The sequence below is a fragment of the Poecilia reticulata genome, chromosome 12 (genome assembly GCF_904066995.2).
Source record: "Poecilia reticulata chromosome 12, P_reticulata-male-v2, whole genome shotgun sequence".
NCBI classification, from domain to species: Eukaryota; Metazoa; Chordata; class Actinopteri; order Cyprinodontiformes; family Poeciliidae; genus Poecilia; species Poecilia reticulata.
Genome location: NC_088841.1, coordinates 13,715,762 through 13,732,699, shown reverse-complemented (window position 1 = coordinate 13,732,699; position 16,938 = coordinate 13,715,762). Strand labels below are relative to the sequence as shown.

The 16,938-nt window shown below is 39.8% G+C and overlaps 1 protein-coding gene across 11 annotated transcripts in view; it reads left to right on the top strand.

Moving 5' to 3' along the window:
• Positions 1-7,962, top strand: part of rgs3a (regulator of G protein signaling 3a) — a 142,223-nt gene extending 134,261 nt beyond the window's left edge. For 10 of the 11 annotated variants that reach the window (XM_008424364.3, XM_081613060.1, XM_008424367.3 and 7 more), the window contains 4 exons: positions 3,605-3,706; positions 4,733-4,794; positions 5,617-5,783; positions 5,880-7,962. In XM_008424364.3, the coding sequence (XP_008422586.1) occupies positions 3,605-3,706; positions 4,733-4,794; positions 5,617-5,783; positions 5,880-6,080 (532 nt within the window). In that variant the 3' untranslated portion in view covers positions 6,081-7,962. Of the gene's footprint in view, positions 1-2,951; positions 3,352-3,604; positions 3,707-4,732; positions 4,795-5,616; positions 5,784-5,879 lie in introns of those variants that run through there. The other variant, XM_008424374.3, reaches the window with a different exon arrangement.
• Positions 7,963-16,938: the final 8,976 nt, after the last annotated feature.

Sequence of the window (16,938 nt, the reverse complement as noted above, 5' to 3'; positions counted from 1 at the left end):
ACTTTGTAACACTAAACTTGACCCATTGTACTCCAACATACACAAACACACAAACAGGCCCACACTCAGTGTTGTTTGTGTGTCATGTCCCGTATTCAGTTCACAAGCACACAGCCTTTGGTCAACAGACCTGAAGTGGGACTGAGAGCATGCTGGGATAATGCTCGCCATTTGCTCTGCTATATCATCTAAACTATATTACCCATTACCGACAAAGTGGCATGCAGTGATTAGGCATGGGAAATGAAAAGGAAGGTAGCAGATTTGCTTCCTGCACACATGTGGTACACTGGGATCTGCATTATGTCTGTCTGCAGCTCTCCCCACGTGCCACCAGAGCCTTTCCCTGTGAGTGCGGCCTACTTTCCGCAGCACCAGGAATAGCCAGAGGGCTGCTATTAGTGCATCTAATGTGAGCCAAGCAAAGAGGGAATACATAGCGTTGGGTAATTGCAGAGCAAAAGACCTCTTGGTTCTTTGCTCAAGCGTGAGAGCTCTCTCGTAGATGGACACGGGCGGGCAGCGAGGTGGACGTGCTGCTAAGAGCTTGTTGAGCAGCGGAGCAGAAATGTCTGGCTGGTTATTGCAGATCAAAGATCATCTTAATTTGATAATTTTTGACAGAGCATGTGTCACCCTCTTAGCGGATCAAGTTAAGTACAAGAGGTTAGTAGGTGTATTAAATCAAATGGAGGGTGATACATGGCTAATAGTGTTAGGACCTGACTGGAGTGGGGTATGTGCAGTGAGGTGGGGGTGGGGGGTGGAAGCAACTTAACATGGAGAGGTACTCAAAACTACTAACATGAAAGGAGGAACAGAGAACACTTGAGAAATCAAATTAAAATTACTGCACGTTGTGCTTTCAGACGTCAAAAATAGCCTCTCCTGCATGTGACTCTATATCAGATTCCCCTTTTCTCCTCTTTTAACTCTGTTAAGCCTTGAGCTATTTTTGAAGCTTTTAGAGGGGAAAAAAAAAAATCCAAAGACCATCAGTAACAGCTCCACACATTTGAGAGGTCAAACTGAAGTGGCTCAATGAATTAGAGACACTTGGGAAAATTCTGAAAAGTAGCAAGTCTACTTATCCCGATCCCCAGGCCGGTGGGGTCATAGTGTCTAGTTATTTAAAAAATATATATACTGTATATATTTTATTAAATTACCTTTGCTCCTTTAATTTAAGTTTTTGCTACTGCTGGCCAATGGATCCATCTGGTAAGACGGATAGCCACACAGCTGCAGACCGAACACCTTTACTAAAACACTGACTGATCCAAAAGACTCATGGATAAAACTCATAAAGCTGGATCACAAGACTAAAAGTGATGGAATACATACATTTTTTTTTATTTATTTGATTTGATTTTAAAATATAATAAAATAAAATGTGTGATTAAATATTGCTACATTTACTAATTGAATTTCATATTCAATAAATTAAACATTCAGTGAACTGAATTATTGTAATACTGGTTGATATTAGTTCTTTGGGGGCAGGGGTGCAGTATCCAGTGATGTCCACATGGTGGCAGAAGAGAAACAGATTTCCCTTTAAGTGTCTGTTGTTGTGACATTACTGTCACATCACTCTCACATGAGCTCAGCCTGTTTAGATCCAGACATAAATAATAAGGCATCTTTTGTCAGGCCGAGAGCCGACTTTCCAGTGCTTTTAAAATATAAATTTCTTTTTTGCTCACATGTTTTGGCAAGACAAAGATTCCTTTTCATTTTAAAACAGCTCTCATCCTAATTGCCTCGAGTCAAAAGCCCAAAATAGAATTATCTAATAAGTTCTGCTCTGGTATCATGAGGTGTTTTTTTTCCCCGTACAGGATGGGAGATGTTATGACAGTATTTACAACCTTCAGGCTTTTAGGACTGAGCTATTTTCAGGTATACAGCAATAGAGAAGCCCTGTTGTTTTTCTAAAGCCGAAAGCTCTGCATTCGTGCTCAGCAGTTGAGCATCTGGATTTGAGACTGCTTCAAGCAGGGCACTTGTTATTTCAGTCAATGGATGACTCATCCGACTGTGTGGGGAGGCAAATTTGATCTTTTACCTGGCCCTTGAGATTGCAAAATAAAAATAATAAAATACCTCCTAAAAGATTCATTTCAAAAGGTTTTTTTGTTTTTTTTTAATCTGATACATGAGCCTCATTGGAATGCATATTCTAATTTATTGACTGTGACTGCGTATATTTTTGTTTAGGCCTATACAGTTTTGAAAAAGCCAACTACTAGATCTCCTTACAAGTTTAAACACACGCAAATCAATCTCCATACAACATCAAGAGCCCTTCAGCTGCTCCTTGTTGCAGCTCATCTATTCATTTGTTCAGGCATGTTTTGACTTCCCTTGTCCCGCAGTACTCAGAAAACGAATCTCCACAGCTGGTTCGGCTCTCTTGTCTCGTGTGAAACCGCCTCACTTTCCAGCGTGCATAAACAACCTCTTCTCTATCCCCTTTGTACATCAGCAGAGATTTTCAACACCTGTTTCTGCCATGATAGCATCAATTAGACAAGGTACGAATTTGCACTGTTGGAAAGGTCCTCTTGGTTGTAGAGGAGTACAGGAGTCCTATCATCAGGATTCATGTGTGTTCATGTACAGTATTTATACTACTCTGTAGTTCCATCCCAGTTCATGCTCGCTTGAATGAGACGTGTCTATAACAGGAAGTGCTGCTTCTTAATTTGTGGGGATACGTGCTCTCCTGGGGCCTGTGGTTTGGGGACAGCTCGCCGTGATTAGGCCTGGGCAGCGCACGAGGCTGCGCTGCTTTATTAGCAGGCCAGTTAATCCACAGTGGAAATCAAAAGCAGGGACTCAGGAAATGGGTGTTGAGTGAGGTCACATCCCAATGAGGCAGCACGTGCTCCAGGTCGGGAGAAGACAGGACACGTACCATGGGATTATGGGGATGTGCAGAATCCTGTTGAACCACATGGGTACCAGGAGCTGGGTTTCTACTGCAGTGGAGTCTTAATGTGCTCATTTGTGTGAGATGGTTGGAAGAAAGGTGGTCCGGAGGATTTTGGATTCGAAGTCCGCAGGGAGTGGAGATGTTACTGTGGCCTATTGCCCCTACCTAGGGTCAGCTTCTGCTCTGCAACCTCTGTGGATGCATGGAGGACAGCGTGATGAAACAGATGATTGAGGACTGACTCTCCTCCTCTGCCTCATTTGCTTAGTCCCTGTCGAGCAACCTGCCAGGGACACTCTACCAAAAGGACCGAGATATTAGATTGACATAAAGACACCGACGAGAAGTGGGGAAGAGGCGATTTGCCTTTCGCAAAGCTGTTCCACCAACATACCTCAGCTGAAGGCTACAATGTACATTTCCTTTTGTGTTTTATGGTGTTTACTCGTTTGGTTTTATGTGGACTGGTTTTGAAGCTCAGCTGATGATTCCATACTTTGGATTGTTTCCGTCGTGGATTACGGACTTGGAAACTTATCTGGCTTTCTTCCTGTGTTTTCTCCTTCTTCTCCAATCTCAACCTTACTCCCCCACCCCCACTATCCTCCTGCCTTTACCTACCTTTCTCCCATTTATTTCCCCCTCCACCGTATTCCTTTCTCTCAGGGCCAAAGACATGAAGAATCGGTTGGCTTTCCTGCGGAGGAGGAATGAGTCCCCAGGAAGCAACCCAGCCGGGAAGTTAGACAAATCTATGAAGTCAGTCAAGTAAGTGGCCACTTCCTGACAGCGTGTGCATGTGGGCGTGAGTGTGGGACAGGTTTGTGGATCCGACCCTGTGTTGGAAGGCAGACATGTGGGCAGCAGGAGAGACAGGAGCGTCCCTGTAGTGTGGCATTCAGGAAATGAATGAGAAAAATCAAGGCTACAGTACAGTTTGCAAGTTTTTCAAAAACTGTACTGCATGTATTAGTCATTTCATAAATCTTTTTAGTTACCAGTTGCACACAGTGTAGCATACGGTGATCTGTTTTTATAGTTTGTCTACAAAACTGTATAAACATGTAATCCTTTTGTATTGTTTCTTAAAATATTTTGAAATAAGTGATAAATGTGATTTTTTTTTCTACCTTTTGTACCTCATAGAATTATCTTAGGTCTAAATTTACTCTCATAAGCATACAAGGTTTGTGCTTATAATTTATCATAGACAACAAACCAAAATGCCAAAAACAGACCAAGAGTGAAACTTTCATTATTTGAAGCGTTTAAAATCATAAAATACTCAGATGTTCAAACCGATTTATATGTCGGCTCAATTGCCTAACAACAAAACATTCATCCACACTTCCAAACTGAAGTGGCTCAGTTTGGGGCCTAAAATGTGGATTCCAGCGAGGGGAAAATGTTAGAATGCATTCATTGTGAGCATGAGAGGCACCAGGGGGCAGACACAATCTGTCAGTGGTGGGAGGGCTCTAAAATCCAGAACACCTCCCGATTGGCCGTTTGAATCTCCCTCCCTCTTTCTCCAAACTGGCATTGAGAGGAATTATAAAAGCAGACCCCCACCACAGAGAGGCAGACAGACTCATGGCTACACGTACTGCAGCTTCTCACCAGCCAGAGCTGAATGTGTCAGACTAAACCGGAGCGAAGCATCAGACAGGAGCCGCCTGCTCACACGTTCCCACTCATCTGCGCAGCGTAGCCTTAAATCCTGCGGATGGGTCACACAATGAGAAATCTGGCTGAAATGGGCTTGTTAAAGAACCGCTCTGCTTTCATCTGCAGGCCCACCCCAGAGGAAGCTCTCAAATGGGGGGACTCGCTTGACAAGCTGCTGACGCACAAATGTAAGTTTTAATTAATTTATTTATTCCTTCTTCCTTATTTACTCACTTTGCAAATGAAGTGTTCAGCTCACCATGCATGTCTTAGAGGGTTGGGAACTAAAGATGCATATGGATTACACGCGCATACTGCTGATCCAAGTGGGCAATCTGCTGCATAATTCCTTAATCCCAACATACAAAGTCCACAGTTTACAAGACAATGTGTCTTAAGATCTTAAAAAAATGTAGTTTGCCCCCTGATTATGGTGTTTCTTTTGTAATTGACATAAATCCAGCTCTACATCTGTTCCTCATTCGGCGCTTCTGGCCCCTTCATATTCCCCCTCTTTTCATTTCCTCTCCTCAACCTCTTACCTCACTGCTACTCACCAGAGTGAGGTAAGAGATGATGGCCTGCTCCGGCTCTGCTTATCAGCATGTGTGATTCATGGGAACGGAAAAGGTGCAGAGAGGAGCCGTGGGTGGACTCGGTTCCTGCCATTCTTTCCCCTGGATGCCCTCTTCCTCAAATCATTAACTGGGCATCTAACTTGAAAGGACTGAACTGCTGGAGTTAATTTGTTTCCCTTGAACTCAAAACCATCAAATTCTTTGTTTGCTGCCAGGACTGGTGTGACAAATATTAAGAAGTGACGGGATGTTTTGGACGTTGATCATTTCTGCCATGTTGAGTGTTTTTTGGGGGTTTTTTTTCACCTCTCACTTTATTAAAACCACATGACTTGAACTATTTTAGGAGCTGAAACTCCAAGGAGGGCTTAAATGGGGAGGTTACCATGGCGCTTTAGTCAACTCTTCTCTGTTTATTTTCCTCCCTCTCAGATGGTCTGGCAGCCTTCAGAGCTTTCCTGCGCACAGAGTTCAGTGAAGAGAATCTGGAATTTTGGCTAGCATGCGAGGAATACAAGAAAATTAAATCGCAGTCCAAGATGGCCTCAAAAGCCAAGAAAATCTTTGCTGAATACATCGCGATACAGTCATGTAAAGAGGTAAGTTGGTCTAAATGGACGTTGTTGCTTTAAAAACGGCCTCATTCTTGCATATTTTCTCTTTCTTACAGTTTTCTCACTCATTATCCTCTGCAGGTCAACCTGGATTCATACACTAGAGATCACACTAAGGACAACCTGCAGAATGTGACACGCTCCTGCTTTGACTTGGCACAAAGGCGGATATACGGGTTGATGGAGAAGGACTCATACCCCCGCTTCCTGCGCTCGGAACTCTACTTGGACTTAATTAACCAAAAAAAGGCCAGCGCCACATCAACCTCATCCTCCTCATAAGAGACGAGGAAGGACATAAGGAGAAATGAAAGATGACGACAGACACAAATGGGCAGACTTGGAAGAAAAGAAAAAAATAAAACCCGACAGTGGTTGGGGTGTGAGCTTCAATGTTTGCCTTTTTGATTTTGTTTTTACGTGTGCGTATGTACGTCATCCTGTTAACTATGATTTCTGTGATGCGTGAGAGGACATGAGGAAGGTTTTGGCACTGCAAAGGAATGTAGTTTACACAGTTACCAGATAGATGGATGGATGAATGGGTGGATGTTAACGAAATTTACAGACGCCCAAAAAGCAAGGGCTGGAACAGAAATTGAGCGCCTGTCTGATCACTGTTTCTGATGTGCTTTTTTTTTATGCTAAGGTCAAAAGATGCATTTGTTTGTGTTTTTGTCCAGTTGTACTAGAGAAAAGGAGGGGGTTGCACCAAAAACCCTGCAGACATGAAGACAGTCCGGTACTGTTTTTGTCAATTTTTCCCTTTAGCTCCGAGTTTAAACGCTCCTCTTGCACCACCATGTCCTCCTTTGTAAAGGAACTTCACCGCTGTTGGTACGATTAAAAAGGTCATTTCTTTCTTTTTGCCCTTTCATCAGAGCTTTGGTGATGGAGGTCGCAAAGGTGTTTGAATCATAATTACCTTTCTGTTAAAAAAAATGTCCATTCACTTAAAGCTTCTATGAATGGCCTTTTGCTTTTTTCAATTCAAGACTGGACACATCAGCGGAGACAGATAAGCAAAGAAGATGAACGGATGAACCAGAGTCGCATTCAAACACCAATGGGAGAACGACTCCCTTCCCAAGCACATTAAAAGCTTGAAGCCTGAATTGGACAAAAAAAAATGACGACTTGCTTCCTGCCTCCAAAGACTCTCTACTTAAAGGAACTGAAAATCCAGAACTGAACATCTCCTTTAACATTGTAGCTCATTCCGGACTAATCAGAAAGCATTCTCAGGACGTTGCTATTGCAGCTTGGTTTATCTTCTTTGCTGTTACTGGTTTTCTACACACACTTGTTGCTTTTTTCCCCCCCACTACTTTTTATTGATCCAATCTGCACTCCCTTATCCTTCCGCGCTACGCACAAACGTTGCTCATTTCCTAGCAAAAAGAAATGTTTTATGTGTACAAAGGTTTGCCTATTTATTTAGATTAACTTGCTGGACGCTTCTAAAGAAGACACCTTCATGTCTTCTCAAGCACTCGCCCTGAAGCTTTTTACTTTCCTCTTAACCACCAAACAGGTCCAATGTTGTCCTAATCTTTATAAGTGCAATATTTTATTTGATTTTTTATTTTATTTTATTATCATGTTTGGTTTGTTCATTTATTTAGATAAATATGGATTTTTAATGGGGGAAGACGGAACAGCTTGAGCTCTGCATTACCTTTTATTTGTTAAGAGAAACATAGTTCGAGCTATAAGGTTGGCTTAATGTAAACTTCGAGATGCATAAGTAGTTTATTGTGTTTAAAGCAACTGATTCTGTGTTAACACCCTAGCAGCAGGCAGCTGGGGAAGTAATGGTTGTACATATAATTCTTTAAGAAAACTATGTGATAACACATTAAAAAAATGAACAAAAAAAAAAGACAACAGGTCTCTTCTGGTATGAGTGAGGGACGCAATTGTATCTATGTAAATACAAGAGACTCAAAACTATAAGATAACATTGTTAAAAATAGGTTGGAGCAGGTACAATCTGCTCTGTTCCCCTGGTCATACACTGCTTGTAAGGAGTTTTATGAAATGCATTTAATCATTTTCACTGTTTACAATTCAAAATGCATCTCCTATGATAGCAAGTGAAAACAGTAGAGTACATTTGGTGTCATTGCTAATGATAAATAAACCAACCATCTGTTAAAGTAAACTGTCTAGTGTCAAGTTTTTTATTTTTTTTAATCATGATGTGAGTATGCACATGGATGAGGTTCATAAATGTTTCAAAAGATCACACTTTTTAAATAAAAGGCAGATGTAGCGACTGTCATGACACACAATGTTTTATGTCCTGTTCATCATAATACGAGTCAGAAGTGTATTTATTCATTGCATTAGTAGATGCAAATAAAGACGTTAAATCATACTACCAAAATTATTTTAATTACTGACGAAATAAGAAGAGGGAACGTTTTTGCTCATAGTTCCTTGAGTCGGATATTTAGTTAAGGTAAAATTACAATGACTTCAAGCTTAGATAATGATGTCATGGCTTTGCAAGATTCAATTAATTTAATAAAATTTGAAACGTGGATATATTAAAGTGCAGCCCAAACACACTGCATTCTTATGTGATGCCATGAAAAAAATCAAAATGCACCATAGCCATTATGGATGAAGGGTGTCCAGCTGTAACGGACATTCTTACATTTGGAGGGAATAGAAAGTGAAACCTGAGAACAATATTCCAACTGGGAAGTATAGGAGTGGCAACATCATGTTGCGTTTGGTAAAATCGATCGCATCGCAAGAAAACGGCATCATGTGGAAATATTGAAGAAACATCTGCAGACAATGTCAGCCAGGACGTTCCTGCTTGGCTGCTTCCAAAGCACCGTAATCACACCGCCAAATTATTTACAAAGTTTCCAACAAAGTCGATGTTTACTGCAGTGGCCATTACAAGGTCCTAAAAAAAATATGTGTGGGCAAAGTGGACTACAAACCCGACTCAGTTACACCAACACTTAAAAATTTGAGGTTAAGCTTCAGATCTTTTCAATGAGCTTCTTTGCCGTCACACAGTTAAATTCAAGTTAATGGCCTGTTAAATTGCATGATGAATGAGGATGAACTTCCACTTAAAAATTTTGTGTATCTCAACGGCACGGCCCTTCAGACTCCCGTTTCCAGGACGAGCTGTGAATGCAACACCATGTCGAGTGTCAGCAGGGTGATTGGAGAACGATGAGAGGAAAACGGCAGGAAATCTCTGAGGGCTGTGTGGATTAGTGTGTGTTTGGGGGTTGGTGAGTCTGATTTGGAGCTGGATAGTGTAGTAGCTGCACCTAATCTTCTTTACCAGCTGCCATCTGTTTTGACAGACATGGTTTCTTTGTCCACAAGTGTCTCTTGCTCCACACTGTGACTGTTTCTGGAAAACCCATGCTCGAGAGATTTAGTGTTTCCACTCATTTTGTTATGCCTCACAATAGTCCCACTTTCAAGCCAAGTTTCTTTGCCATATCCTTTTGTTCAGACTTCCTTCCTCTCTGTCATACGTGGAAGCCATCTTGAAGTGTCTGCCATTGTTCATATTCAGCTCAGCTTTAATATGTTCAAACTTATGTTTCCTCCTGCGACCTCTTATGTCCGGCGGCTTCAGATGTGGCCGTCAGTGTTTCCTCTGGCTTCACAGTTGAGATGTTGTCTGACACCAAGAGCCATTGTCTTTATTTATAGATCGTTCTTAATTATGTTGGCTTATTTGGTGGCTTACCTGCACTTGCCGTTCATATACAAAAAAAGCCTAAAACAGAGCCAGGAATTTCACTTCTAACTGGGTGAACGGCTTTCTGCCTCATTGCATATTCAGCTCATTTCTGTTGTATGTTTGTATTGACAAAACAGTAAAACATTGTCAGCTATACACGCGCATTAACAATTTGCATGTGGATAGCTGACACATACTTAAGATTACACTAAGGAAAATACGCTAGTTTTTAAAAAATTTCACCTCAAATTTCACTGACAGTATGACATCATTCTAGATTCAACGGAGCATTGAAAGGGCTTAAAATCTTCATTAATCATTAAGTCTCAGATCAGCCTACTCTTTCAACTTTTGGCCAGTTGCAAAAAGAAACCTCATATCTTCCCAGCTGTCCCTGCTGACTCAGTGAACTCTTTAACCCGCCTCGTTACGGAGGGACATTTTTTAAAATAATTATTTGTCGTTCATTAAACTGCCCGTCACTTGTTTTTATGCTGTTAGCCTATAACTCAGTTGCACAGTTTAGAAACAATAAATATAGTTCATTTTAAATGGATCTCGATCTGCTCTGTGAGGCCTTTAAATGCACTTTCACAGCTACATGGTCAACATCAATTCAACTCGCGATTAGCTTTCCTCACGGCTGCTCTTGGACTAGAAAAACTCTGAAAAAAGCATGAATTGTAGACAGAAAACCATGGTTCCACCAGCTGTTGTGCTTAGTGTTTCCCTTGGGATTATAAATATTACAAAAGTTTGGGTTTAGGTATTAAACAAGAAAACGCGAATGTGATGTGCTTTGCAGTTCAACAGAAAGGTGTTCATACGTTTTACCTTTAAATATGTTTTTGTTGTGTTGTACTTCTGATATACTAGTCTACATACAACACCAAATCATCATCCTGCAGCAGAATCAACTCCCTTTTTTATTATTGTTTGCTGTTTCTCTTGCCTGGAAAGGTCAGAATTTTCTTCCAAGCTGTCGACAGACTCCCAAGTAGTTTTCATATAACGACAAAGCATTCAGTCAGCATGATCTATTGAGGATATTTTGGCCATTAAAATAGCTGTGTGTACAGTAAACGAGGAAAAGTACCAAGAAGAGATAGTTTTTCTTGGTGCACTTAAGTTCATGCACCCACTTTGATCCATCACATTTATAACTGATGTTTCCACTTTCGTATTTCCTTTCATCAAAAGGGGTTTAGCGAAGCAGCTTGTCTTTATGCGCTCATGTTTTCCTTGCACTATATCTTAATCCCACCTGTAATTTAGGGATTTGGGGATTTTCAGTTCAGGGACTTTAACCAAAATAAGCTACAAAAAGAAGAAAAAAAAGATCTTCAAATTAAATGTCGAGTAGTACACACTGAATCTCCACACTTACTTGTGTTGTTTATTTAAAAAAATAAAATAAAAAAATCAGTTCCAAGATTGTTGTATCCCATTTCCCAAGTTCTTTGTCTCACTGAACTGTTTTGACATGAACCCGATTAAATGTTCCAGGAAGGCTAATATGATGAAAAGCAGTGATGACACAAAGTTAAGCAGACAACAGAACAGATTCTAAGTGAAGTCCCTCAGGCACAGACGAGCGTGGAGATAACACAGGTGTTCCACGGCAAAACACTTTAAATGACAAATGCTTGAAGGAACTCTAAGCTTCAATAATGCACCTCAGTAATACTGCAATGAAAAAAACATCCACTGACATCATCATATCACAGCCCAACATATTCCAACAGATACTCAAATCTGCCACTGTGTGGAGTTTTTGTGTTCTGGTTCACTTTGTTACCTCAGTCACTTTTGCATTGACCCTCTATTTTACATAGCATTTTTCAGTGTGTAGAAATGTCAGTTTTCATGGGCCAGTTCTAAACCATTCCTAATAAATTACTATTTGTGTCTGTTCTCAGCCTTTTGGTCTTTCTATCATTTTCCTTCAATGCCCCTGTCCTCACTCCAGCTTTATGAGCAATCGGGATTTTTGCTGAGTGATATAAGCCCCTTAACAATGTTTTTTTTTTTTAAGAAAAGTTATACGTTATTTTGTTATTTTCATCACCTTGGATTTTTATTGAGTGCAGAAGGATGCTGGTCATGTCTAATAGAAGTATGTTGTCCTCAGACTAAACTCCGATGTTGGGTTTTGTCAAGTTTTGAGTCAGAAAATCGAATAGAGCACCAGCTAAAGTCAAAATATCTTCAGTCTTTGAACATATAATGTAGAAATAAATGAATTTCTTCGCACTTGTATTACTAAAAGTACCTATGTTAATCATTGAGCACAGAAAGTTATGATACACTTGTAAAGTCAAATTCCTTCGTTTTGTGCACAATGTTGGCTAAAAAACGTTAATCCTGATTTTAAGCTAATAACGTTGTCGCTAATATGTTAAATAAAAAAAATCAACCATCCTTTTGTGAAAACGATGTTGCGTTGTCGTCTAGATGGTTTCTTTGTAGTAGACAAAGCAGACAAAGAGCAGGGCTCATCCCAGCGTGTTTGGCAGCGGCCTGCGTTGGGATAGCAACCTGTTAACGGCAGCAGCTGCCACACAGATAGACTGAAACTGTTCAAACTGTTCAGTCTTCCAAAGGATCACAGAACAGATTCAGACTGTAAAGCAAAGCTGAGACCTGAGCCAACTCAGTTACTGTGAGATCAGAAGTCATTAAAAATGTTTGGAAAGGCTAAACTCGTGTCCAGAGTCAGAAGAATGTATCAAGTCATCCACCGATTTGCCATCTTGGATGTTTTATTGTTTTATTAAAGCTCAAAAATATCAGCTATAGTCTTTCTGTCTTAGTCAACTAAGTAAGAATATATGAAAAATAAAATGTATGTATTACAAAAGCATGTTTTTGAACCGTCATTTGATCATCTCATGACTACAAACTGCATTTTTGCCCCCTGGCTACAAAACATTGTAGTAACATTAGTTAACAAAATCGAGAACCAGGAGTTCCCCTGTGTCTATTTTTCTTTAATCTGAAAAATAATCACAGAAACCTTTTTTTTTTTGTCAAGCTTGCGTGGAGTTATCTTTGGCATAGGTTGGTATAACCTATGCCAACCTACACCAAAGTATTCATCTCCTCTTACTGCTTTACAGATTTCTGCGGTTTATATATATATATATATATATATTTAAGTAGATTTAAGTAATTAGTAATTAGAAGTAATTAGAAAATGGAAAATTGAAATCCTGATTTTATTTGTTGAAGGAAAACTGCTGTGTAAACCAACCTGCCCCTTCCAGTAGTAATTGTCCAAACTACTGTAATCAAGATTTCTGCAATGCATCTTTAACAGTATTATAATCTTAACCACAGAGGACAGCTGGTCAGCTGGTTTTATTTCCTATTTTTTAGGCTTTCCTAAGTAGACTTGCTGCAAACTATTATCCTTAAGTGGAAATACACAATCAATTCCAATCAATTAAGGAAAATCATCCAGGTCCTACAGCAGCAAAGCAGTCCCAGATCATGACAGTACCATCGCCTTATTCTCTTAGGTTAGAATTGTTATTTTTCCTGACTTTTAGGGTTTCTTTCAGTCTTAGTTCAACCCCCAGTGTTATTTTTTTAACTTTCCATCATCAACCTTCTAGGTTTCTGCTAGGTAGATGGAAAACTACAGCTGTTTTCCATCACTTGATTCTCTTCTGCCTGCATTCATATTATCCAATATAATGTTTGTTGCCATGCCTGTTTCCTGACAGGCATGTCTTGTTACCCTGCAACTTCTCTTGTATGGATTCCTTTAGTTATTAATCAAAACTCATTACTTTCTGCCTCTGGTTTTGCCGGCACATTAGCTGAGAAAAGGGAAGTTTTACTCTATTTTATGAACTCCTGCCTGAGTTGCTGATGCACTTTTAGAGTAAAGTTAAGCTGATTACTAGCAGTAAAAATCACCGCCAAGACTACATAAGTTAAAGGAAAAAGGGTTACAAAACTATTTCTAAAAAACGCAATGGCAATATTGATTTAGTTTAACCCACATTCTTTACCATCGTATACCTTTTTAGGACAACGGGTTGGTCTGAGACAGTCCAATCTGCAGGCATCAGTTAGTCATACTAACTTGTCTGGATAACTTGTCTCTTGTAACTGAAGCCGCTGCTGTTTTAGACATCCGTTATGTAATTTTGCTGTTTAGCGTTGTCATCTGAGTTAATTGGAGACAATTTGCTTCCTGTTTGTAGTAGAATGGTGTTGTAGTCTTGTTTTTTTAGCTTCCAGTCAGATGGCGGCAGCCACTCGGAGTCTTCATCGTTCAGTTATGACACATGTTTTCCCTGCAGGTGCTGCACAGCGCTGATTGTGTTCCTTCATTCACATTAATGAGCTGACTCTGTGAACTGGCATAACTGAGCAAGTGTGTCATTAAAAATGGGGAAATGAAACAACAGAAATGAATCAAGTGCATGATGTCACGACAGCCCATCCTACATAATTCACTGTATCCTCAAGCTGGTTTGAGTCATGTGTTGGTTCACAGTCACATAGCTATACTACTTCCCTGTACCAAACCTTTCTGATTATAGCGCTTTCACTTCCCTGGAATGAGAAGATTTTAAAACTCAAAATAAACCAGGGCAAATCATATTTTAGACAAAGCTTCCTCTTTGTGCAGACAAGTATTTCCCTGTAGGCGTTGCGAGGGTCTAAAACTGGAAAAGCATAACACGCATTATCTGAAAAATGATAATCAATGAGTGTGAAACTGTGACCTTCGCTCATCGTCGTTTCATGTGACTGTAAACTCTGCTGAGGCTGAGGCTTGTTTTACATGCATGACTGGAGCTCATATGACAGCATAAATTTATATATATATAACACAAATCTGATTTCATGTATCATGCAATGCTTCATTCAATCTCTGTGAACATACACATTCCTTTAATTTTCCAACATGTCTGTCAGAATGTCAGAATGAAAAAAAAAATTCATTCTGTACATTGTTTTTATTTAGAAATAACACAATGAAAGATAAGAACACACTTTACACTTTTTCTAGAATGATTGTGATTTATTCTAGACATTTGAAATGTTCTCAATGTTTTATTGCTTATTCTCTCCACGATATTTCAAAGTGAAAAGCAAACCATAATAAAAGGAGAATCGTATCTAAAAGCAAAAAGAAAATATTTCAGCTTCCTGGTGAGCATTGTATTTCAAAAAATGAAGACAAAACGTTAACAGTTATTCTTTTCACGCTGAACGCAGCGTCTCATGTTAGCAATCGATAGGATTTTAGCGTCACTAAAAACAAACATCAACCTCCTTGTGCATTTTTAAGAGAGTAGATCTTTATCTTAACTTTAAGATTTGCAGTTTCCCAACATTCCCAAATCCAGCGTGTTTGATGACAGATGGCAGAAGATCTCTAAACATACACAAGAACAACAGTCCATGAAAGAGCGCTCACCTAATAACACAAAAGCCTCCATCAATGGACGGGGAAATATTTTGGCTGTGAGTATAAATCTGACCTTAGTTGTTTAAACCTTGTCTCCATCACCAAGAGTAATAAGCTAAAGAGCTACGCAACAGTTTCCATCTTGGCTGTGAGTCATACGCTCACAAAGTGACTCTCCTTTGGGATTTATGCTTCAGCCAGGTTCACAGCAAGTTATGCAGCAGGCAGAAAGAGAAGCGGCTCCTGTGGCTCCTTCTCCCTCTATTAGTGCTGATAAGTGTAAGAAAATAGATAGATATGCAATATAATGTACTCTTATGAAACTGATAATAGGAAGGACAACAAGCTTAACATAGATGGATGACTGAATGTGGGAGCTTGAACCAGCCCTTACCAGTCTTTACCTTTGGTTACAAATGTGATTGCATTAGGTTTTCTATTTGCATCCACAATCTTTTAGATTTTAAAAGAGGAAGATCCCAAATAACAGCTACAATACAACATACAATGTTTAGTCATTAGTCAAGTAAGGCAACAAGTACAGTAACATGAACCAAACTCCAATATTAGAAGAAAAAACGATAACTATAAACTAGAACAGACTGGGAAGAATTAGTTATGTTAGATGTTCAGCTTCAGCATGAATAAAGAATAATTGTTTGGGATAGATCCTTAAAAACCAATAAAACCTTTCCACAAAACTATTTAAGAAGCATTTTTTTTTGACTTTTTTTATAGACAGACATCAAGTACAGCAATCTCTCAGGTAAGAATTACTGCGTTGAGCCCTGGAAAAATTTTCATACATTTTAAACCTGTTCACATTTTTTTATGTTATGGCCACAAACATCTGTGCATTTTATTTTTATAGACTAACACAAAGTGTTACAGTTGTGAAATGGGAGAGAAATTATATATATTTTACAAAGATCGCCACATGCATATTGAAGCCCATTTTGCTCTCAGAACTATGTTTGGTACTATGAGTACCAAACATAGTATAGCAAACTTTAAATATCTTACATAGTGCTGTCCAATCCATCATCTGAAAAATGAAAAAACTATTACACAACTGCAAACTTACTACAATGTAGCTGTCTAAATCAACTGAATGGCAAAGCAAGGATCAATCAAAGACACTGCCAAGACGCCCATAGTAACTAGCAGGAGCTGCTGCAGGACAACGCTTAATTGAACTGGATTAAACCATTAAAAATATTGTCATTTTAAAACAAAGATTCCAGTGGACAAAAACAATCTGTCTGTCTGTTTCCATGTATATTTAAATATTGTTACACAATCCAAACTTTGGATGTAAATATTAAGTAAACTTGCTAAATGACTCCAGTTCCACATCCAGTTTCCTTGAAGATGTTAGCCAGATCTACTTAGCAGACATCTTGGGTTCCCCTGTGTGTGTGTGTGTGTGTGTGTGTGTGCGTGTGTGTGTGTGTGTGTGTGTGTGTGTGTGTGTGTGTGTGTGTGTGTGTGTGCGCGCGTGGGTGCGTGTATGTGTGTTCATGTGTAACTATCCAACAGGGGACATGCGTGTCATTTTACACTGACCAACAGGGGACTCACCGTTGAAGAGGGGACATTTTGTAGGTCCCCTCTTGGAAATGACCCTGTTTTAGGGTCAGGGGTTGCAGTTAGGACTAAGGTGTGAATTGACTTTTGGTTAGGGTTAGGAAAAGGGTTAGGTATGTGATGGTTAGGGTTAGGAAAAGGGTTAGGGTTAGGCTGTAGAAATGAATGGAAGTCAATGGAATGTCCCCTGTTGGATAGTAGCGTACGACTGTGTGTGTGTGTGTGGGTGTGTGCATGTGTGTGCGTGTGCGTGCGGGGGTGTGCGTGTGTGTGTGTGTGTGTGCTTGGAAAGCTGCTGTTTTCCACTCTCCCAGAGAATGGGCTCCTAAAATCATTAGCCACTTGGCTCCAGTTTTACTGAGTTAAATCATTTTTATCATTAATGCACCTAATAC